The sequence below is a fragment of the Urocitellus parryii genome, chromosome 6, assembly GCF_045843805.1.
Source record: "Urocitellus parryii isolate mUroPar1 chromosome 6, mUroPar1.hap1, whole genome shotgun sequence".
NCBI lineage: Eukaryota > Metazoa > Chordata > Mammalia > Rodentia > Sciuridae > Urocitellus > Urocitellus parryii.
In genome coordinates, this window is record NC_135536.1 from 122632777 (window position 1) to 122657563 (window position 24787).

At 35.4% G+C, this 24787-nt stretch overlaps 1 protein-coding gene across 5 annotated transcripts in view; it reads left to right on the forward strand.

The window, feature by feature from the left end:
- The window catches only part of Herc2 (HECT and RLD domain containing E3 ubiquitin protein ligase 2), a 207631-nt gene that overhangs the window by 128981 nt on the left and 53863 nt on the right, over nucleotides 1-24787 (forward strand). For all 5 annotated transcript variants that reach the window (XM_026400487.2, XM_026400485.2, XM_026400490.1 and 2 more), the window contains 13 exons: nucleotides 2995-3185; nucleotides 4266-4371; nucleotides 4463-4554; nucleotides 11259-11434; nucleotides 14355-14466; nucleotides 16916-16997; nucleotides 17117-17260; nucleotides 18742-18832; nucleotides 19253-19430; nucleotides 19615-19696; nucleotides 19782-19953; nucleotides 20925-21069; nucleotides 21751-21976. In XM_026400487.2, the coding sequence (XP_026256272.1) occupies nucleotides 2995-3185; nucleotides 4266-4371; nucleotides 4463-4554; nucleotides 11259-11434; nucleotides 14355-14466; nucleotides 16916-16997; nucleotides 17117-17260; nucleotides 18742-18832; nucleotides 19253-19430; nucleotides 19615-19696; nucleotides 19782-19953; nucleotides 20925-21069; nucleotides 21751-21976 (1797 nt within the window). The remainder of the gene's footprint in view (nucleotides 1-2994; nucleotides 3186-4265; nucleotides 4372-4462; nucleotides 4555-11258; nucleotides 11435-14354; nucleotides 14467-16915; nucleotides 16998-17116; nucleotides 17261-18741; nucleotides 18833-19252; nucleotides 19431-19614; nucleotides 19697-19781; nucleotides 19954-20924; nucleotides 21070-21750; nucleotides 21977-24787) is intronic.

The following is a 24787-nucleotide window of genomic DNA, read 5'->3' on the forward strand; positions in this document are numbered from 1 at the left end:
GGAAGTATCTTTGCAAATCCTTTGCCCATTTGAGTTCTTTGTGCATTATGGATATTGTATTCTAATAAGATACATATTTTAAAATACTCTGTCCCATTCTGTGGGTTATTTTTACTCTTTTATAGAAGTTCCTAATTTTTTAAGAGATATTTTTAATTGTAGATGGACGCAATACCTTAATTTTATTTATTTATATGTGGTGCCGAGGATTGAACCTAGTACCTCACATGTGCTAGGCAAGTGCTCTACCCCTGAGCCTCATACAACCTCAGCCCAGAAATTCTTAATTTTAATGAAGTTCCATTTTTCTCCTTTTGTTGCTTGTGCATTGGCATCTTGTTTTGCTTTTATTGTCAGTTTAACCATTGCCAAATTGAAGATTGTGAAAATTAGCCCCTGTTTCTTTCTAAGAATTTTGGAGTATGAGTTTTTAACTCTTTCATCCATTTTTTTTTAAAAAATGCGGATTCCTTTGTTTTTTTAAAAAAATCTATCTTTGTTTATTTATTGTTATGTGGTGCTAAGGATCAAACCCAGTGCCTGACATGTGTGAGGCAAGCACTCTACCACGGAGCTACAGCCCCCTTTGATCCATTTTGAGTTAATTTTTAGTCTAAGGTAACTTCATTGTTTTGTTCATGCATACCCATCATTGCCAGCACCACTGGTTAAAAAGACTGTCCGTTTGGTCTTGTTGGCTCTCTTGTAGAAAGCCAGTTGGCCATAGATATGAGGGTTTATTCTGAATTTTCATTTCTGTTCTGTTTTTCTGTTTACCCTTAGCCAGGCACCTGTGAGAGCTTTGTAATAGACTTAGAAATTAGGATGTGTGAGGCCTCTAAATTTCTTTTCCCTTTTCAAGATTGTTTTGGCTACTTGGTGTCCCTTAAAATTCTGGGTGAATTTTGGGGTAAATTTTTCCACATTTGTTAAATAGGAAAAAAAAAAGACATTGGAATTTTTTTAGGGATTATATTGGATCTATATATTACTCTGGGTAACATGCTCATTTTAATAATATCAAGTCTTCCAATTCATGTCTTTGCATTTACTTAAGTGTTTTTTAATTTCCTTCAACAACATTTTGTCATTTTTGGTGTACAAGTCTTATATTTTCTTGGTTAAAATTATTCCAATGAAGACTTGTTTTTCATGCTTTTTTAAATGGAATTTTAAATTCCATGAAAATGGAATTTTCATGGATTTTAAATGGAATTTAAAAAATAAACTTCCATTTTGGTACTATTTGTTGCTAAGATATAGAAACTTTTTTTGTGGCTAGCTTATACATAAACTGATTTTGTGTGTATCCTACAACTTTGCTCACTTTAATTTGCTCTAATGGTTTTTTTGTGTGGATTCTTCAGAATATTCTATATATAAGATAATTTCATCTATAAACAGAGGTAATTTAAATTCTTTTCAATTCAAATGCCTTTATTTATTCCTCCTCTTCGTCCTTCATTATTCAGCCTTTTTTCCTCATATTGCCTCTGCCCTTTTCCCTCTTCCTCCTTTTTGGGGACTCCCCTTTTACCTGTGTTTGACTTAATCTCTGTCCAGGAAGTATTTTACTTCTCGTTGTGGTTTCTAAATTATTACTTTTCAGTTCTTAATTCTAGGTATTTTATTAACTCTCTCTCTTTTTTTTTTTGTGGTGCTTGTGATTGAACCCAGAGCTGCATGCATGGTAGACAAGTGTTCACTACTTAGCTATACACCCTCATCCCTATTCATTAAGATTTTCTTTTTTAATTATTGCATTTATCAGTTGTAGTCTTTCTATTTTTTTCTTTTTAATAGTTTTCAGTTCACTGCTAAAATGTTCTATAGTTTCTTGCCTTTTTGAACACAGTAAGCATAAAGTCTTATAATTCTGTGGATCTATTTATGTTCATTTCAGGGAGTTTTTAGTCATGTTTTCTTGTATCCTCATGTACCATTATTCTGGGTTATACTGAAAGATTATTTCTTGAATCAATTTGAGGCTATTGTTCTCTTTCTTCAGTAATTGAGAGAGAGAAGGGATTATTCTACCATGGAATAGGGATAAGTAGGTATCTATCTCACCCTAGTCAACTTTCAGTCATTGAGAAGATTTCATGCTGAGGTGCAATATGTTAAAAAAAAAAAAAAATCCCAGCAAACAAATAAACAAACAAAAACCTTTTTCATAGTTCACCCTTATTTGTATTTCCTGTTGGGATCTCAAGTGTGGATTGTTTTCTGTGAACATCTCTCCTGTTCCTGGTCTTCTGGACTGTAATTCCCATCCCCTTTCCCCTTCCAAGGCTGGCAGAGTGCCATGCATTAGGGGCTCTGTGTAGAACCTGACAAGATAGCATCAGGGAAGATGAGCCTATGATTCAGGGTGCACCTCATCTCCATTGATTGCCAGTTTCTGTAGATTCTGGCCTTGTCATTCTCTACTCTCGTTAATTCTAATACTTTCAAGATGATTTAGTCATTTTTTGAACATTTTAGCTGGTTCTTCCATTTGTTAATGAGAAAAGCTAGTTGGATTTCTGTATTTGTCATTAGTGGATACGGAAGCTATTTCAAATTTGATTTTTGCTCTGCATTTACAAAAGCATTTTTATTTTTTTGTGGTGTTGGGAATTGAACCCAGGCCTTCTTTAAGCTAAGCAGATGCTGTACCACTGACCCACATCCCCGTTCTTTTTAATAAGAATATTTCTGTGAGGACTATTACTGAACTATTCCCACAACCTGTCTGAGTCCTTTTTGTTTGGAAATATATTCTTGTGGTTATCAGAGATTTAAGTGGAATGAATTAAAGCATTATATAGACTTAATAATTTGGTGTAAAATGCCAGATTGATAAGGTTTTTTGAAGCCATTTTTGATATTTATTAACTGTAATTTTTAATAAAGTTAGAAGTTCATCTGTATATAATATTCCTGATTTCTTGGTCATGAAGGTTTTCTCCCAGTTTAGCAATTGTTAACCCTGTTTTTGACCATGGGAAATAGGACAGTCTGCAGTCTTTTGTGGCCGTTCTGGAAAACAGCTGAAGCGCTGTCATAACAGTCAGCCAGGAATGCTGCTGGACAGCTGGTCCCGCATGGTGAAGAGCCTGAACGTGTCATCTTCTGTGAATCAAGCTTCTCGTCTGATTGATGGCAGTGAGCCCTGTTGGCAGTCATCTGGGTCACAAGGAAAGGTAGTGTGCAGCGGTGATAGGGCAGGGAATCAAGAACTGCTTTCATTTAGGTTTTTAAAATGAACTTTGAAAAACCAACAGTTTTAGTGATGGTACCTGTTAGTACTCATTTTATGTTTCAGGTCATAAATTGTTTTGAAATAACAGAATAACATGCCATCCAATTTTTCTTGTCAAGAGTTTTCTTTTTTTTTTTTTTTAAGTTGTAGGTGGACACAACATCCTATCTATCTATCTGTCTATCTATTTATATGTGGTGCTGAGGATCAAACCCAAGGCCTCACACATGTGAGGTAAATGCTCTACCACTGAGCTACAACCCCAGACCATTAAGAAATTTTAAACAGTATAAGTAACAGATTTCATCCAACTAATCAATTGATAGGGGATGTTGTAGGCTTTTTTTTGTTGTCCTTTTTTGCTAAAAGCTGTGAGTTCCAATTCTGGCTCTGGTAAGAAGTGTTTTTGTTTTAGGATGGACTGAAGCTTTCTTGGGCAAATCCTCGTGATTGCACTAACATGTGGGTTTACCTCCTGTGGGCATATAGGGCAGACTTGGGCAGAGGGATATTTTCTCCATCTTGATCCTAGTATTTTCTCTCACCCACTCTTTTTTTTTGGTATCAGGGGCACTAGACCACTGAGCCACTTCCCCAGCTCTATTTTGTATTTTGTTTAGACACAGGGTCTCGCTGAGTTCTTAGTGCCTTGCTATTGCTGTGGCTGGCTTTGAACTCATGATCCTCCCATCTCAGCCTCCTGAGCTGTTGGGATTACAGGCAAGAACCTGGCTTCTCACCTACTCCTTATGGTATGGAGGAGCACCCTTGGTCAGGAGTCTATAAATATATCATTTCTTGGACTTTGAATGAGTGATAGGGAGGAATTTAAATACACTTCAATACATTTTAAATACACTTTTCTGACCATGCATGTAACATTCTTGTTTCTGCCAGGGTAATGTATTATTCTCTCTCATGCTATATTTTACATTTAAAAAAAACTCATATAAACTAAAGCTTCAGTGATACTATTTTAATAGCTGAATTTTGCTGAGAGTTTTTTTTTTTTTTTTTAAAGCATTGGATTCGTTTGGAGATTTTTCCTGATGTTCTTGTTCATAGATTAAAAATGATAGTGGATCCTGCTGACAGTAGCTATATGCCTTCCCTGGTTGTGGTGTCAGGTAATGGAATTCATTTCTCAAAATGAAGTATCTTTCCATCTTTTAATAAAATTCTTTTGTTTAATTCCTTGATTTTTTTTCCTTTTTCTAGGTGGAAATTCCCTTAATAACCTAATTGAACTAAAGACAATCAATATTAACCCCAGTGACACCACAGTGCCTCTTCTGAATGACTGCACAGAGGTAAGTAGCAGTTGTCTTGCTCCTTTTTAATGATTTACAAATGGTAAGGGAGGTGGCTTGGATATTTGTATTCTAGCACTGAGCCCCATTTTTCTTATATTCTGACTAAATAATCCATCGTACTTGTTTAAAATTTAATGTTATTTTGTCAACTTGTTTTATACACTTGAATCTGCTATTTATCAGATCAGTTTGAAAAGGAAATAAGACATTTCATTCTCACTATTTTACAGCATGCGTAAGTGTCCCTGGTACAAGTCAACAGGCATTTGATTGAGGGCACTCTTTGCATCTGCATTTTTTTTTGTCATCATTGGTCTGCAGTGGTTTTTCTGACCATGCATGTGAAATTGAAATTACTTTTTTTGTTTTAATAACCTTTGGTGTCAAGTGCTGAACTTGTCATGTGGTAGCAGTCTTTCAGTTGACAATAAAATAGCTTTTAGAATGACTCCACATTTATTGTATTTCTTAAAAATTCTGAGAGAATCATTGGGAGCTGTTTTAAGCAGTAAATACTACAAATCATCAATATTCTCTTGTCTCAAATCCTCCAGTAAATCTTTTCCACATATGATACAGGCACAATTCTAATATATGAAGTGTATTTAAAAGAATATCAATTAACACAGTTTTCTCTACTACGTGCACTATTGTTTTGTGAGGACTAATTTAATTGGCACAATGATAGTAGATAACAATATTATATTCATTCAAAGTTTATTATACTTGAAGAGTTTACTTATAAATTACTAAATGCAATATGTCATTCGTGTGTGTGTGTGTGTGTGTGTGTGTGTGTGTGTGTCTGTGTGTTTATGTTGCTGGGGATTGAACAAGCTCTCTGCCACTGAGATACAACCCAGCTCTACCATTCCTTCTTATTTTCTAAGCTTTATTTGAAATTGACAAATAATATACCTGCATTTTGACACATCATACATAAATGGAATATAACTTCTCATTCTGGTTGTACGTGGTATAGAATTTATACCAGTCACATAATCATATATGCACATAGGGTAATAATGTCTCATTCATTATGCTATCATTCCTACTCCCATACACCTTCTACTCCCTTCATTCTCCTCTGTCTAATCTAAAGTACTTCTGTTCTTCCCTAGCTGCCCCCCACCCTTATTGTGAATTAGCATCTGCATATCAGAGAAAACATTTGGCCTTTGGTTCTTTAGGATTGGCTTACTTTGCTTAGCACGATATTCTCCAGCTCCATCCATTTACTGAAAATGTCATACTTTCATTCTTTTTTAAGGCTGAGTAATGTTCCATTGTGTATATGTACCACATTTTCTTTATCTGTTTATCTGTTGAAGGGCACCTAGGTTGGTTCCATAGTTTAACTGTTGTAGAATTGAACTGCTATAAACTATAAACATTGATGTGGCTGTGTCACTGTAGTATGCTGATTTTAAATCATTTGGGTATAAACTGAGGAGTGTGGGGTAACTGGATCAAATGGTGGTTCCATTCCAAATTTTCTAAGGAATCTCCATTCTGCTCTCTAGAGTTTTTGCATCAATTTGCAGTCCCACCAGCAATGTAAAAGTGTACCTTTCCTCCCACATCCTCGCCAACATTTATTGTTTCTTGTATTATTGATAATTGCCATTCTTACTGGCGTGAGATGAAATCTCAGTGTAGTTTTGATTTGCATTTCTAATTGCTAGAGATGTTGAACATTTTTTCAAATATTTTTTGATCGATTGTATTTCTCCTGTGAAGTGTCTGTTTAATTCCTTAGGCCATTTATTGATTGGGTTATTTGTGTGGGTGTGTGTGTGTGCATGCGCGTGTGTGTGTGTGAAGTTTTTTTTGAATTCTTTATATGTCCTGGGGATTAATGCTCTATCTGTGGTGCAGATGTGGTAAAGATTTTCTCCCATTCTGTAGACTCTCTCTTCACGTTATTGATTGTTTCCTTTACTGTCAAGAAGATTTTTAGTTTGATTTCATCCCCTTTATTGATTCTTGATTTTAGTTTTTGTGCTTTAGGAGTCTTGTTAAGGAAGTCATTTCCTAAGTCGATGTGGTAGAGATTTAGACCTGCTTTTATTTCTTTTAGGTGCAGGGTCTCTGTTCTAGTGCCTAAGTCTTTGATCTACTTTGAGCTGAGTTTCATGCAGGGTGAGAGATAGGAGTTTAATTTCATTCTGCTACATGTGGATTTCTAGTTTTTCCAGCACCATTTGTTGAAAAGGCTATCTTTTCTCCAGTGAATGTTTATGGCACTTTTGTCTAGAATGGGTTAACTGTATTTTTGTGGGTTTGTCTCTCTGTCTTCTATCCTGTACCATTGGTCTACATGTCTGTTTTGGTGCCAATACCGTGCAGTTTTGTTACTATAGCTCTGTAGTATAATTTAAGGTCTGGATTTGTGATGCATCCTGCTTCACTTTTCTTGCTATGGATTGCTTTGGCTACTCTGGGTGGGTCTCTTATTTTTCCAAATGAATTTCATTATTGCCTTCTCTATTTCTATAAAGAATGTCATTGGGATTTTAATAGAAATTGCATTAAATCTGTGTAATGCTTTTGGTAGTATGGCTATTTTGACAATGTTAATTCTGACTATCCAGGAACATGGGCTGTCTTTCCATTTTCTGAGGTCTTCATCAATTTCTTTCTTTAGTGTTCTGTAGTTTTCATTGTAGAGGTCTTTCACCTCTTTTGTTAGATTGATTCCCAAGTATTTTATTTTATTTGAGGCTATTGTGAATGGGGTAGTTTTCCTAATTTCTCTTTCAGTGGATTCATCACTGGTATATAGGAATGCATTTGATTTATGGGTATTAATTTCATATCTTGCTTTGTTGCTAAATTCATTTATTAGTTCAGAAAACTTTTTGAGAGGTTTGGTATACATTATTTCAGAACTTCCTAGCTTTGAGAATCTAGGTTGAGAAGTCAGCTAAGATCCAAATTGGTTTCCCCTTGTATGTAATTTGATACTTTACTTTCACAGCCTTTAAAATTCTATCCTTATTCTATATGTTAGGCATTTTCATTATAATGTGACTTGGTGTGGATCTGTTGTAATTTGGTACATTTGGAGTCATATAAGCCTCTTGAATTTGATTTTCCATTTCATTTTCTGATATTATTTCATTGAAAATATAGTACATTCCTTTGGTTTTTATCTTCATCTTCATCTATCTTGATAAATCTTGAATTTGTTCTTTTTATGTTATCTTATAATTCTTGGAAGTTCTGTTCAGGTTTATTAACATGTTCTCTCCGTGGTCTTCTTCATTTTCAAGATTATATATTTTGTCTTCATTGTCTGAGGTTCTGTCTTCCAAGTGGTCTAGTCTGTTGATGCTTTCCATTGAATTTTTAACTTGTTTATTGATCCCTTCATTATGAGAATTTCTGCTTGATTGCTTTTCAGAATCTCTATATCGAAGTGATCTTTTATCTCCTGAGTTTTATCTCTGATTTCAGTCCTTACATCATCCTTTACATTGCTGATCCATTTAACCATGTACATTCTAAACTCCTTCTCTGACATTTCTTCTACTGTGTCATCAATGGATTCTATTACTGGAATATCTTGATTTGTTTGGGATACTTTGTACCCTTTTTTTTCATGTTGTTTGTGTGTCTGCCCATCTTACAGTGTGGATCTAAGGCAGTACAGTTTCTTCCCTGTGGACTTACAGTCTCCCTAAAGATTTCTAGTACCTTGCCTTTCAGGAAGAGACACATGATAACAACACGTAGCAAACAAAGTTCAGTCTTAAACCAAATAACTTCTTAAGTTATCTACAGTTGTGTCACAATAAACAGAAATAATGTGTTCAATTATTGTCTAGAATATAAGCAGTAAATTTGCAAAAGGGTTTACAATTTCAAATGGTGGACAAAGAACAGAAGTGGTGTAGGATGTGTTGTTTTTGAGGAAGGAGGGGAAAAGATACAAGTAAAAAATTATAGGAAGAATGAAAGAGGAATTAATAGAGGTTGGCTTGTTGAAAAGCTGTCTGTTTGCTTTTCTTGGTTCCTGCCTTGGAGCTACCAGGGAACTGACCCCTCTATTCCACTGTATTGCTGATTTCCTAGTTACTGTTCATTCTTTAATATCATTGAGCTATTTTATGATATACTGATTAATTACAGTTAAAATCACTATTAATATATAAGGTGGAAAATTATAAAAATGGAAGATAATGAAAAAACATGCTTGTAATTCCAGTGACTCAGGAGGTGAAGGCAGGAGAACTGCAATTTTGATGCCAGACTGAGCAACTTAGTGAGACCTTGCCACAAAATAAAAATTTTAAAAATGCTAGGGATATATAGTTTAGTGGTAGAGTGTCCCAGGCTCTTTCCCCAGTACCACAAGAAGAAAAAAAGGCAAAGAAAAGAAAAGAAAAAAATAACCATTGAGCTTTTCTGAGAAAAGATAATACTGAGTTATAGTGAATTTTAGTGTTCACTTATTGCTAGGTAACTGAGGGCAGTTATTAGTTTTATGTATTTTTGTGTTTTAACTAAATTAATAACTACAGTTAATAAAATCAACAGGTGAGATTGTCATTTATAAGTGGTGTACTTAATGTAAGAAATTTTCAATTCAGAACAATTGATTCTGTAATATTTGATAAGTACACAATAGTGTATATCATGTATATAAGAATATGAAGCATTGTGTGTAAACAAAAGAGTCATGACCTACCATCTATCCCACAACTAACTAAAATATACCATTCCTTTGGAATTGTTAGACTTTTGTATGAGTATTCTTTTTTGGGGGTACTGTAAATACACATGACAGTGGGATTCATTATGTCATAAAGCTCCTAGACTCTTTATCATAGCCTTTCCTATGTAAATGGCTTGTTAAGGGAATTTTCTAACATACAAAGGAAAGTGTACCAAAACCTTCATGATCCCATCACTTTGCTTCAACATTGAAAGTATCAATACATTTTGCCAGTTGTGTGCCACTGTTTTCCTCCCACCTCCTTTCTCTTCATCAGCAAGTTCTACACATGATCTTACTTCAGTAGCACTTACCTCGTATTCATCTCTAACAAAGAATTAAAAAACAAGACAATACTCTAGCACCCTTATTATATCAAATAATTTTTCTTTAACTTCATCTAGTATCTAGGCAGTGTTCTGATTTTCCTAATTATCCCATAAATGTCCTTTTCAAGTCAGTATATGTGACTCTTCATACAAATAGTGTCTATAGTTTGCACCACATTTAAGTCTTAATTCTCTTGTTTTTTTTTCTTTGCTAAAGAAGAAAAAAAATGAAGTCACCTTTTCCCTGAGGCATCATTCATATTTTTTATTTGGCTTTTGCATCCTGGTGATGTTGTTCAACATGTATTTCCTGCGAAATAGGTAAATCTTGAGGTTTGATCAGGTCCAGTTTAGGCAATCAAAAGTAATTGTTAGGGCCTGTGCTCAGTGGTAAAAGACTCATCTAGCATGTATGAAGCCCTGGGTTCAATCCTCAGCACCACATAAAAATAAATAAATAAAATAAAGATATTCTGTCCAACAACAATATATATATATATATATATATATATATATATATATATATGTTTTTTTTTTAAAGTAATTGTTAGTGTTATGTGCTTCCTGGTATATATCACTTTGTTTACATGTAATATAATGATAGGGGATTTTCGTCAGTGCCATGATAAGAATGTGACTTGCCAAATATAGGGTGCAGGACATTTGTAGGACAAACACATGAACTTTAACAATCAAATGGCAAATAAGTAACAGAGGAGCTTGGATCTTGTTTATATTCTGAATTGAACAGCCAATAACAAAATGACAATCAGAACATTTTGATCACTGTAGCGTTATTAGACGATATAGGAATTACTGTTTGAGCTATGGAAATAATAATGTGGATATGGTTTTAAAAAATTCCTTAATTTAGTAATAAATACTGAAGTTTTAAAACAGCATAATGCCTGGAATTTTCTTATCATAATCCATATATGAGTAAGATTGGTGTATGTTGATAATTATTGAACTGGGTGATGGGTTATGGAGTTCTTTGTGCTTTTTTCTCTAATTGGGTATATTCAAATATTTTTATTTTGTTTTAAAAATTATGAAGGTTCCATGACTATCTGACATTTAATCTCTTCATACTTAACACATCTTGGTTCATGAAAATGCTAAGAGAGGAAGGTTTGTCATTCAGTAAGCCTATAATTCTATTTTATTTTAGTAAGAAAATTAGTCTAAGCCTCAAGCAGACATATCTGATGAATTAATGACTTTTTTTGAAGGCAAAGATTACTAAGATATGGCTGTATTAATTTTTTTTTAATTTTTTACTTTTTTGGTACCAGAGATTGAACTCATGGGCACTCAACCACTGAGCCACATCCCTAGCCCTATTTTTTGTATTTTATTTAGAGATAGGGTCTCACTGAGTTGTTGCTTTTTGCTGAGACTGACTTTGAACTTGCAATCCTCCTGCCTCAGCCTCCTGAGCTGCTGGGATTATAGGTGTGCACCACCACGCCCGGCATTAATGGCTGTATGAACTTTGATATCTCATTTGGTAGTTCCAGAACTTAAGTAAAGGATCCTAACATACTGCATGTCCTATGTCTCAAATGTTCTGCTCTTTAGCCCCCCCCACCACCCCAAAAAAAAGAATGTGTTTGAGTCTAAAAAGTATACTTCATTGTTTTCCTGTCTAGTATCACAGGTATATTGAAATTGCAATAAAACAATGTCGGAGCTCTGGAATTGACTGTAAAATTCATGGCCTCATCCTCCTGGGACGGATCCGTGCAGAGGAGGAGGATTTGGCTGCAGTTCCTTTCTTAGCTTCAGATAATGAAGAGGAAGAAGATGACAAAGGCAACAGTGGAAGGTAGGAGTTATTTGTTACTTTTGCTCACTTATCATTCTAAATTCTGACTTTCAAAAATAAATATTTAATTACAGTATATTTCATAAGGAAAGTGGTCTTATGCCCATAAGAATGTTTGGAAAGCTTTAGCTTTCAAAAGTTGCAATTTAACTTTTAAAGAAAATATCTAATATAGAAATACTTCATATTTAGAAAAAAAATACCTTTTAAAGAGTGAAATAAAGTAAATAAAGATGTCTGATTTTTCTACCTGAAATATCACTGTTGCTAGTTTGGTATAATATCTTTTATATTTGTTTCAAGACAAAAAGTTTTTACTTTTTTTCCCAAAATGTATTTTCCTACAGAAATGTTATGGTATAATTTATAGCTTTTTCTCCTTAATCATTTTATCATTGCATTTAAAAATTTTTAAACATGCAGTTCAGTGTCACCAAGTACATATGCACTATTGGCAATGTCTAGCCGTCACCACCAGCCATCTCTGGAATATCCATGTCATTAGTTTGCTGTATACAGTTTTGGAGTCCAATACTTCATCTTATGACTGTTCCTTTCTGAATGAACAGTGTGGCAATGCCTGTTGCTATGTTCATCAATTTAATGTGTATCTATGGAACGCCTACCACAGTCCAGTCCTATGGTGCACATGCAATAAAACCAGACAAACTCACCTTATTGTGTTACTATGGCTGTGTTCAGTGGCAGGAAGGATGCCTTGTGAGTCTACAGTGGAGTCTTATCTCTAGACCATCCTTACAGGGAAGAGTCAGTGTTATCAAAGCAGAATGGGTGGGCAAGGGTACTCCTAATGTGGGGAGTAGCATGTGCCAGGTGAAATCAGTATCTGCCATTTGTGCAATGGCTGCTCTAGGCTCCATTTTACCAGCAGCGAACAATGAAGATAATTACAGTTTTTATAAGTTGTATTTTCGTAGATAAATTGGAATAAGTGAAATTGCTAAGTCAAAGGGTATACAAAATAAACTGCAACGTTTTCAACATTATCAAGGTGTTCTTGGGTTGCTAGTGGGGCTAGAGCCCTCTACAAATGTCCTTTTCTCCAAGTTCTTCCCAGCATGTGACATAAGGAGACACAGGAGCTCTTCCTGCCCTGCTGTTAAGCACATTTTCTTAGTCATGGATGGCAGCAACTATGGTAATAAGTCAGGTTATCTTAGGGCTCTGTTATCTTGGGTTTGGATTCTGTCCTGTATTTTGTTTTTTGAAAATGTCAAAAAGTTTTATTGATGTTGAAAAACCTTTTATATTTCTATCCTGTTTTATTTCAAAACCTTTGCATGTAAGTTGAAAAAAAATTAGTATATACAGCATTATCTTATGTAGAATATATGTTAGGCTGTACATTGTATCTGTTTGTATTAATTAAACTTTTAAGGAATTTTTAAATTTAGTAGCTACTAAAATGAATTGGAAAAATTAAACTAAAATATGTGCCATATATGTGAAATAACCATAAAGTTTTGGGCTTTACTCATTGACCAGATTTTTACATGATTGAACATATTAACAAAAGGAATCTATATATTTTAACATAATAGTGCTTTTCCTGTAGGGTATCATTAATTAGCTGATAATTTCCAGATGAATCAGTGATTTTGGCATTCTCCCACAAGCCTAGCTTCCAGATGGGATGTGCCCACAACAACCATGTGTAGCAGATCTCTATTCTGACTGGTTCATATTTTCATGCTACCAGTCATTAACCATCCAGAATATCATTCCTGGTTTCCTATCCATGTTTTTGACTGAAAATGTTTTATAAGATATTTTAATACCTTATGTATCAGTGTGCTCTACTGTGCCTGGTATCACATGAAAGAGTTTCCTACATTTTTATTTCCAAACCATAAAATTCTGGTCCCTTAAAGTAAATATATCAGGATATAACATTAAAAAAAGAACACCTAACCTATCTAGAACCATTTAATTTCTTTCACCTTAGTTTATAAGAACAGAACAAAGGCAAATACAAAGGCAATGTCTCAGACCCAAAAGAAGCGGTTCCTTAGCACTTGGCATCAGACTAAAACAATCTAACACTGTGTACTAAGCACTTCCTGGCTTTATCAGGTTCAAGAATGAGAGTACTTTGGCCGTTGTTGATTAAACTTCCAACCTAACAGGGCTAGGTCAGAGACAGGAGGAGTAAAGTGGAAGGAGTAACTCATCCAAGGAAAGGAGATGAGGACCAGTGTTGTGGGCAGGGGGAGGAAAGAAAGAAAGAAAGAGAGAGAAAGAGAGAGAGAGAGAGAGAGAGAGGGAGGGAGGGAGGGAGGGAGGGAAGAAAGATTGATTTTGCCTCATGTATCTGTGTTAGAATGCCTCTAACATCATACAGGCACATTTGCTTTAATCTGTCTTTTGGAAACAGACAGACAATAAAGATGGTTTAGGGACATTGCCACAAGGCCATTCCCAGTGACATTCCACATTTCCCTAGTGAGTTTTTTTTTTTTTTAAGTTGTAGATGGATAGCTTGCCTTAATTTTGTTTGTTTGTTTATTTATAAATAGTGCAGTGCTAAGGATTGAACCTAGTGCCTCACACATTAGGCAGGTGCTCTGCCACTGAGCTAAAGCCACAGCCCTTTCCCCAGTGTTTCTATGCATCCTGGTGGAGGATGGGAATTGTTCCGTATCAGAACATTTTTTTATGTTCAACTTGATATTTAAGAAGAAAGACATTCATAGTATATCATAGAAAGATCTGTATCAAAAATAGCTAAAATTAGATTGTGGTAAAACTTATGTAGATATTTGAAATTTTATTGTATTAAAACAAAACTTTGAATTTCTGACAGTAACCGGAAAGCTTTGATTGATTGAGGTTGCTCTTTTTTAATTTTTTAAATGTTTTATGTTGAATAACCTCTATTTTTGTGTTTTCCTTTGGGTAGCCTTATTAGAAAGAAGGCTGCAGGGCTGGAATCAGCAGCTACAATAAGAACCAAAGTGTTCGTGTGGGGACTGAATGACAAGGACCAGCTGGGCGGGCTCAAAGGCTCTAAGGTATCTAGATCTCCCTGGGCTGACACTTTGCATCACCTGCTACTCCATGACTGAGGAGGAGGCTTGCCAATGCCTTTATCCTCGAGAAGCTCAGCAATGGCCAGCTTCTTTTGAAGTTTTTAATAATAGTCTATATGTGTGTGCTGCAACTCCCCACCCCCAATTGAACAGGCCTTGCGCATGTTAGGTCTACCACTGAGGTACACCCCCCAGCCTCTATATGTGGTCTTTATTTTATTTATTTATTATTTTATTTATTTTTCAGTACTGGCAATTGAACCTGGGATCCTTTGAAAAATGTTTTTATTTTGGAACAGTATTTTGCTAAGTGCTAATGTTGACTCAAATTTAGGATCCTCTGCTTTAGCCTTCTAAGTAGCTTGAATTACAGGCATGTACCACAATGCCCAGCTATATGTGGTTTTTTAACTTTCAAAGGTAATTGTAAGCCTTCATCCATAGAAAATAGTTAACTTTAGATATTGTTGTATTATTGCTATCTTAAAATAAACTAGAAAATAAACTTTTGGAACAATTTGGCAAATGCATAGGTGAAAATTGTAGACCATAACTGTATTTATTTTCAATAAACATTTCTTCTTATCATGAACAATGTGTAAAAATGTCATAATGGTACTAAGATGAGCAAGATGTAACTTCTGCTCTTTGGACACTTGGTAATTGAGCTACTACCATGTGAAATAGCTTCTGTAGGGAAAAAAGTTCTTTTGAGCACAGAGAAACAAAACACAGGTGCATGTGCACATCTATACTTGTCAGCTTTGAAGGGCTTGTTGTGGGGAGAGAGACTTTCATGTTCTCATTGATTTTGTTGATATCATGTAACCATAACTGTGCCATACCTTCTGTGTTTCTAATGTATACTTAATCCCATAATTAATGAGATAAAGAGTTAATTTATAAAGTATTATAACTGGTTTAGGAGAAAGCAGATTTTTTTTAAAAAAGAGTAGATGTAATAAATGATGCATTTGAACTAGAGTTGAATGCAATATACCTTTCATTTTTCAATGTCTTTTGTATGAGGAGTCCTAGAACAAAATTCTTGCAATTTTAGTTCAAACGATTTTCTCTTTAGATGAATAAATCTACTTCCTTTTTTGGGGGGCGGGGGTACTGGGGATTGAACTCTGGGCACTCGACCACTGAGCCACATCCTAAGCCCTATTTTGTACTTTATTTAGACACAGGGTCTCACTGAGTTGCGCCTCACTTTTGCTGAGGCTAGATTTGAACTCATGATCCTCTTGCCTCAGCCTTCCCAACTGCCAGAATTACAGGAGCATGCCACTGCGCCTGGCTACTGGTTAAGTGGGGTATTTATTACTTGTCCTAAGTCGTCTTATTACCTTCATTGTAAAGAAGCTCAGATGGGCTAGAGTTGTGGCTCAGCCATAGAGCACTCGCCTAGCACGTGCAAGGCTCTGGGTTCAATCCTCAGCACCATGTAACAATAAATAAATAAAATAAAGGTATTGTGTTCAACTACAACTAAAAAGTAAATATTAAACAACAACAACAACAAAAAAGAAGCTCAGAAAGTTAGAACTCATTTATTTGGAACCTGTCCTTTCTAGATCCAACTAAGCTTCATCTTTATTTGAATAACTTTGAATTACATTTATGTTTTAGAACCCTATTTTAGAAGCCCTATTTTGCAAGTGGGCAGTGACAGTAAACTCTGGGTATCTCAGCTATGCTAGTGCAGGGCTCTATAGTAGTTCCTGAGTCATGGTCACTGTTAGAAGCTGGGATTCTGCTTGCTCTCACACATGGAGTTTTCCTATGAAGGTCCATTAGGGTTCCAAGGTTGTGATGGAAATTCTTACTTCCACTGCAGTAGTGACTACATGACAATTTCTAAGGTGTGGAATAGTAAAGGGTTTCTTAGACAAAGGGTGCCAAGAATTTTAAGTTAAATTATACTCCTCTACAATGGCAAATATACACATATAATTTCTTAGTGATGTGAGTGTCAGAATCAAAGAGAATGAGCAGGACATGGCTTGAAATAAAACAGTTTACCAGAGGTTTGTTTTTATCTTTGCATTATGGGTATTTTACTTTTCACCTTTTGTTATGAGACTGTTCAGATTTAACCAGGTAGAAAGGTTAGAGTCATGAGCCTTCATGTCCTTATTTCCAATTATAAGAGTTATGGATAATTGTCTACATTTTTTACCTACCCACCCCTCTGACCTGGTTTATTTTGAAATACATATCAGTTAATCCTTTTATCCTTAAAGTACTTCAGTGTATGTCTCTAAAGATAGAGTTTCTGTAGTTAATATAGTCATATAAATTAACAATAATTCTTATATCATCTAGTAAGAGCACTTAAAATTTTAGAAAATATAATTATTTACAAATTTACAAATATAATTATGTTTTTATTTCTTTTGCTTTTAAAAAAATAAACCTATTCTAGATAAAGGTACCTTCGTTTTCTGAGACTCTGTCTGCTTTGAATGTGGTACAAGTGGCTGGCGGTTCTAAAAGTTTATTTGCAGGTATGATTATTCTAATATATAAAAATTTATGAATTGCACTTAGTGAGGGTGCATGTGCACATATGCACAAATTTTGTGTTGGGAAAAGTGAGTCTTCTTCTGGCTCTTGTTCCTTGTAGTTACTGTGGAAGGGAAGGTGTATGCTTGTGGAGAAGCTACGAATGGCCGACTGGGACTGGGCATGTCTAGTGGAACAGTCCCCATTCCGCGGCAGATTACGGCCCTCAGCAGCTATGTGGTCAAGAAGGTGGCAGTTCACTCAGGTAAATATCCAGCATTAGCATTTGCATGCAGAGTAAGCCTGTGCTTCCATTCTTCAAATAAAAAAGACCCTTAAATAATTTTCCCTAAGGTATTCTCACATTCTTTTTTAAGTCTTTATTAATACGAATAAAAATTGGATAATGTAAATCTCTGGGTGGTCTGGAATTTTAACCATTGGTACTAAATGCTAAATGAGGTTTTTGTTTGTATGTTTTTTAAGCAGCATTGTTGGTATTTTAGATGTATAGATGTATCCATCAGAGTATGGGATGTTTGTTGGGCCCATTGTATCTTTGATATCATAAAGTTGTGTGCTTAAATGTGTGTTATTTTTCTGATGAGTCTGTGACTCATCAGATTTAGCAAGTGTTTATGAACCCCAGTGCTAAGAAAGATTGTTTAAAAAAGATAATATCATTCTCCTTCAATTTAGAGTACCTTTACTGAATAATGTTTTAAAGTTGTGTGGCAGGCCTTTGAAAAATAGAATTGTGTTAGTTACAAAGCTCAGTGTATGCTTCTATTGGATTGAGTTAGATGTAAACCTGTATAACTGGAAATGCAAATGATAATGCTTAAGTAAGCCAAAATTTTACTTTTCTCCTCTGTAAAATTATAGAGGTAGGGTCTGGGTCCATCCATATGTTCTCTGCGTCCACAAAGAATGCTAGCTCTCCTTGTCCACCTCTGTGTGAAGTTGACCTTGCTGCTTTAGCCTTCAGTTCCAAGACCTAGGCAGCACCTATCCTGTAGCTCACAGAGCCCTTTTTTGAGCTTTCTGTGGACAAAGAAGGCTGGGAAATGTGCTTAGCACATTGTAGCACTGATAATATGGGAGTTCTATGGTAAGAAAGAGGAGAGAATGAATGTTAGGGACTAGAAGCCCCACCTATCATACTGTCCTCAGAGCCCAGGAGCTGGCAGGACATCAGGTATATAACCAGAGGTCGTGCATATAATCCTGAGGTGGGGGTGTGTGGACTGGGAGAGTATTCCATGTTGTGGAAAGAACTGATATGCTTTGAGAACAGTGAGTATAATATTAAACTTACTTAATTGATGGTACTTCTGCTTAAATAATTTCACCAATGGGTGCATTGCAAAAAAGCTTAAATTGCCACCATATTTGACAATTTGCCTAATGACAAATATACTTATTTCAACGTCTTCCACCTAAATTTTTGATCTTTTATACATGAACATAGTTGAAGCCCCATTAATAATCAGCATTATTTTTCTGTTTCTTTGTAAGTATAAAAATTTTTTAGAGTTAAAATTTATGGGTTATTTAAAGTTCTCTAAATTTGCATATGTGTTACCCAGAAAGCCTTCATAATAACTGTAAGTGTTGATCCTGTTTACTCATCATTTATTCAACACATTCACTGAATATATGCTACATGCCAAGTGACTTGGGTAGTTATACTGTGACCTTTTGTATGTTGCATATTGGCAACCTATGTGCATGTCAATGTTGCAGGTGGCCGGCACGCCACAGCCTTAACCGTTGATGGGAAAGTATTCTCGTGGGGTGAAGGTGATGATGGAAAACTTGGACATTTCAGCAGAATGTAAGAATGTTTTCTTCAGTCTTACTTCTTAATCAGAAACTGTAACTGAAAATATTAGTGGGTACCTTTAAATAGTTGTTTTGCATAGGATAGGTTGTTTGTGGACTAGATATGTGGAAAAAATATTTCTTAATTTTTAAAAATTGTATACAGACACAGTATCTTTATTTATTTATTTGTTTGTGGTGCTGAGGATTGAACCCAGTGCCTTGACACTTGACCACTGAGCTACAACCCCAGCCCAGAATTTTTTTAACAACATGGATGAACGAATGATTTGGCTTCACATACTGTTTTAAGTTTTGATAGTGAAGTTTGTTTGAAGATCTTTTGTTGACCAAAGGTAGATTAGTGTAGACAACTTTTTTCTTTGAGAACAGGTGGATTGATTGTAGGGAGTGTAATTTGATTTTGTTTTAGGAATTGTGACAAGCCAAGACTTATAGAGGCCTTGAAAACCAAGCGCATCCGGGATATTGCCTGTGGGAGCTCACACAGTGCGGCCCTCACGTCCAGCGGGGAGCTGTATACCTGGGGCCTTGGAGAATATGGCCGGTTGGGACATGGAGATAATACAACACAGCTAAAGCCCAAAATGGTGATTATACACATTTTTGTTGCTTACAGAAAGCTTACCACCCGATGATTTTAAATGCAGATAAGCCTCAAGTCTAGGAAAGTTCATAAAGATGTGCATTATTGGCTTTTAGTCTGTGGAAAAAATTTCCTTTACTTTCTTGGTGTCTGTGCTTGATTCTGTCTTTAAATTTGTAATTGAGTAGGTGAAAGTCCTTCTTGGTCACAGAGTAATCCAGGTTGCATGTGGAAGCAGAGATGCACAGACTCTGGCTCTCACTGATGAAGGTGAGCACCTGTTGTGGTCTTAAGTTTGGGGGTGGGTAGGAACGTATATGAAGTGCTGGCCTTAAGTAATATTTTTTAAACCTAGGTTTGGTATTTTCCTGGGGTGATGGTGACTTTGGAAAATTGGGCCGAGGAGGAAGTGAAGGATGTAACATTCCCCAGAACATCGAGAGACTAAATGGCCAGGGTGTGTGCCAAATTGAGTGTGGAGCTCAGTTCTCCTTGGCTCTCACCAAGTCAGGAGTGGTGTGGACATGGTATGTATACTACCTCACTGCTGCCAACATTTCTGTGCTTTGTAAGGCATGTGTGGGGATCCTTGACCTCACATCAGGCCCACCTTGGGTGCTCGTAAAATCATTGTATAACTCATCCCAGCATCTTTGTTTTTTTATTTGTATTGAGATAGGATTAATGATGATATTACAAGGAGAAAGTTCCTGTTATCAATGGGTCATTTTGAAAAGAACGCTAGGGAAATTTTAGCCCACTTGCCTTTCCTATTCAGGTGAGATGTCGGTGAAGTATTTCTTCTACTTTCTTTTTTTTTAATATATATTTTTTTTAGTTGTAGTTGGACACAATACCCTGATTTTCTTTATTTATTTATTAAAATATTTATTTTTTAGTTGTACACAGTACCTGTATTTTATTTATTTTTATGTGGTGCTGAGGATTGAATCCAGAGCCCCGCATGTGCGAGGTTGAGCACTCTACCACTGAGCCACAACCCCAGCCCCTTCTTCTACTTTCTTACTATACCAAAACCCCAATGATAAAATGAGAGCAAAATAGAAATTTGCATCCTTTGGTCCTAGAAATTTTATGTGTGATTCTTGCAAAAGCTTAATTTTATTACAATGCAGCATAGTGGTGGCCAGACCAACCTTGGAAGCTGTGTTGGGCCCTAGTGCTAATCATGACCAGTAGCAGCTTGAAAAAAGTGTGTACCACATAGGTCTTTGGAAGGAATGTCTGCTTTTCTGTCTTTTATATGAAAAGTCAACATAGTAACTTAAATATTGTAAACCATTTTACATTGGTAAGGATTTTGCTAGCAGAATTAATTTTGAATTCATGGAGTATGATTTTAGATGTAAGTTCAAAGACCTTGAGTGATGTTTCCATCAAGCTGTCTCTAAAAAAGGTGAGAGCATGAGCATTTTCTTGTGTATTGTTGCCAGACTGTAACTGTATATTAACATTCACACTGTTGGCCTCTCCTCAGGGGGAAGGGCGATTACTTCAGGCTGGGCCATGGTTCTGATGTGCATGTGCGGAAGCCACAGGTGGTGGAAGGGCTAAGAGGGAAGAAGATTGTGCATGTGGCTGTTGGGGCCCTCCATTGCTTGGCGGTCACAGACTCAGGGCAGGTAAGGATGCCAATGGCCTGTATGTTGCTACCCTTCTGCAGGGTGGTTATGACATAGCACTTATCTTGCCAGAACAATTTGGAGTGGGCAACTTTGAAAAAGTCATTCCATTCTAAAATCCACATGGGAATTATCCTTGAAGGTGCTCCTCCTGCTAATAAGGTATTAGCAGTATTTTGTTAGAAAATTGATAGCTGATGGAGGAGATACATACTACATTTCAGAAATAAAGAAATAAAGTTAATACTTGATTTATTCTTATTCTGCTCCTTTGGATGCCATACTTTAAAATTCATTTATGAAAACAAAACTATTATACTTTTTTTTTTAAAAAGTGAATTCTATGATTACGTAAAGTCAAAAAGCTAATTACTTGAAAAATAAGTATGTTGTTTTTGATCTTGACAAAATGAAGAAAAAATAAGTTAACTATACTTAGTTGATGAGAGGATTCCCTGTTCTATAACAAAGTAAAATGGATAAATTGATTTGATTTATATTAAGTAAACATGCATATCTACTTGTTGACAAGCATCTTCATGCTTAAATTTTTCTTAGCTGTGGTTCCACACGTGCCATTTTATAAGACTGTACCATGGCATATACTTTAAGCATTAAGTAAATTTTAAGAAAATTATCTGACATGTTGAAAACTGTATTTTTTTTTTTTTTATCTAACAGGTATATGCTTGGGGTGACAATGATCATGGCCAACAGGGCAATGGCACAACCACAGTTAATAGAAAGCCCACACTGGTGCAAGGCTTAGAAGGTCAGAAGATCACCCGAGTAGCTTGTGGGTCATCGCACAGTGTGGCATGGACAACTGTGGATGTAGCCACACCCTCTGTCCATGAGCCGGTCCTCTTCCAGACTGCAAGAGACCCTTTAGGTGCTTCCTATTTAGGTAACGCATTTTTTGTATCTTCTCTGTGCTTCTTCTGTAGGCTGTAGCAGTATTATAGATTCTGTAATAGTTCTGACACATTGGAGGTTGTAGTTCTGTGTTAACTGTATTATGAACCTGAAGGCACAAAATATTGTGTATGCATGGGGAGGGTAGGTATCTTTACAGTGTTGAATAATCCAGCCAACAAATACTGTGTGTCTCTTTGGGCCTTTAATTTCTCTTAGCAATATTTTATAGTTTGAGTGTGCAGGTCTTGCATATCTCTTTCAAATTTATCTCAAGTGTTTTATATTATGAGTACCATTATAACTTTTCAAAAAGATTGCTTATTCCTTGATACTGTATAGAAACATTCAAGTTGCTCCTTGCTAGCATATAGGAATATAATTAATTTTCTTCAGGGAACTTCATCTTTCTAAGAAATTCTCATATGATTATTTTGTTTTCATCTTCTTTCTCTCAATGGGGGTTATATAGTGTCCATTACCATTTGCTTTTTTTTAAAAAATTTATATATGACAATGGAATGCATTACAATTCTTACTACACATATAGAGCACAATTTTTCATATCTCTGATTGTATACATAGTATATTCACACCAATTCGTGTCTTCATACCTGTACTTTGGATAATAATGATCATCACATTCCACCACCATTAATTACCCCATGTCCCCTCCTTTCCCTTCCAACCCTTTTGCCCTATCTAGAGTTCGTCTATCCCTCCCATGCTCCCATTTGCTTTTTTATATATCTGAATGTCATCCGGGTTCACCAGTTACTAGCTATAAAGACTGGGCAAGTTACTTAGCTTTCTTAGCTTTCCTGTGCCTTCAGGTGTAGATGAAGATGAGGCTCTACTTAGTCTTCTTTCAATTTATAATTGCATATTGGTGGTCTCTTCACATTACCTTGTGTGTATAACCTTTTGAAATATACTTTTTTTCACTCAGCACAATCCTCTGGGGATTCATCCAAGTTGTTGCATGTATCCAGTTTGTTCCTTAGTATTACTGAGTAGAATTTCCTGGTTTATTCACTCATTGAAGGACTTTTTTGGGATGATTTCTATTTTTGGCTATTACAAATAAGCCTGTTTATGTCATCCATATCTAGGTATTTGTATAAAAATAAGTTTGGCTTAATTGCCCAAGAGTGCAATTGCTGGATCATATGCAGAATTCATGTTTTGTTTGGTGCAAAACTTGTTTAGAGTATGCTGTTTACATATTAGTGGATGAATGACCCAATTTCTTCCATATTTTTACCACTATTTTTTACTTTTAGCCTTTCTGATGTCTGTATTAATTTCATTGTGGTTTTAATTTGTGTTCTCATAATGACTAATGTTAAACATCTTTTCATGTGCTTATTTACTGTTTATATCTCTGGTGACATGTAGATGTGGCATTTCTAATTGGATTTTTTTCTGTCTCTGGAATATGTTTTTAGTTATTGGGTTTAGAGAGTTCTTTATATTCTAGGTGCTTTTAGTCCTTTAGCAGCTCTATGGTATGCAGATGCTTTCTCCAGGTCTATAGCTTATCTTTACATCTTCATAGTATGAAAGTTTCTAATTTTGATAGTCTATTTATTAAATTTTTCTCTTATGGATCATATTTTTGGTATTAAGTCATAAGCATAATTTCTTTTTCTTTTTGGTTTTTTTTTTTTTTTTTTTTTGGTACTAGGGATTGAACACAGGAATTTTTTTTACCACTGAGCTACATCCCTAGCCCTTTTTATTTTATTTTTGAAATTTTGAGACTGGTCTCATTTAGTTGCAGAGAATGGCCTTAAACTTGCGATCCTGCTGCCTCAGCTGAGTGGCTGAAATTACAGGTGTGCATCATCACATCCAGCTCCTAAGTATACTTTAAATAAGGGTTTTCTCCTGTTCTTTTTTAGTTTTATAGTTTTATGTTTTATATGTAAGTAATGGGTTTTCTATAAAGAATGAAATTTAGATTGAGGTTTTTTTTTTTTTTTAACTTATTTGAGTCCATTTGTTGAAAAGCTGGCTTTCCTCCACAGAATTGCTTTGACATATTTGTTAAAAATCATTTGGGTGGGCTGGGGTTGTGGCTCAGTGATAGAATGCTTGCCTAGCATATGCGAGGCCCTGGGTTTGATCCTTAGTACCAAATAAAAATAAATAAATAAAGGTATTATGTCCAACTATAACTAAAAAAATATCAGTTGCACATATTTGTGTGGATGTATTTTTGGGATCTCTATTTTATTCTACTGATTATTATGTAAGTACCACACAGTCATGATTTTATTAACTTTATACTAATTTTTAAAAAATTGAATAGACTGTTCCTTATTCTGAACTCTTTCAAAATTGTTTTAGCTATTCTAATTCCTTTGCCTTTCCATATAAATTTTAGAGTAATATTGCCTATATATCTAAAAACTCTTGCTGGAATTTTGATAGGAATTGCATTACATCTGCATATCAGCTTGGGTAGGATGGGCATCTGTTCTTTGCAAAGTTTTCCAATCCTCAAACATGGTATGAGTTTTATTTATTTAGTTCTCTTTTGATTTCTTTTATATTTGTTTTGTAGTTTGTATCTGTTCTCAGAGCTCCTCCCTAAATTGGGATTCCAGTACTAGAGTAGCTATCAATCTTACTATAATGGGAAATAAAAGGGAGCTGGTACAGATGTGTATAGATGTGAACAGTGTGTACCTTTCACAGGATGCTTTTTTTAGCTGGCAGATGGACTAATGTCTGGTTGTCCAGCTTGCAACCAGAAGATTTCTCATGTAGAAATTTGTGCTGGCAGACATCCCTGTGA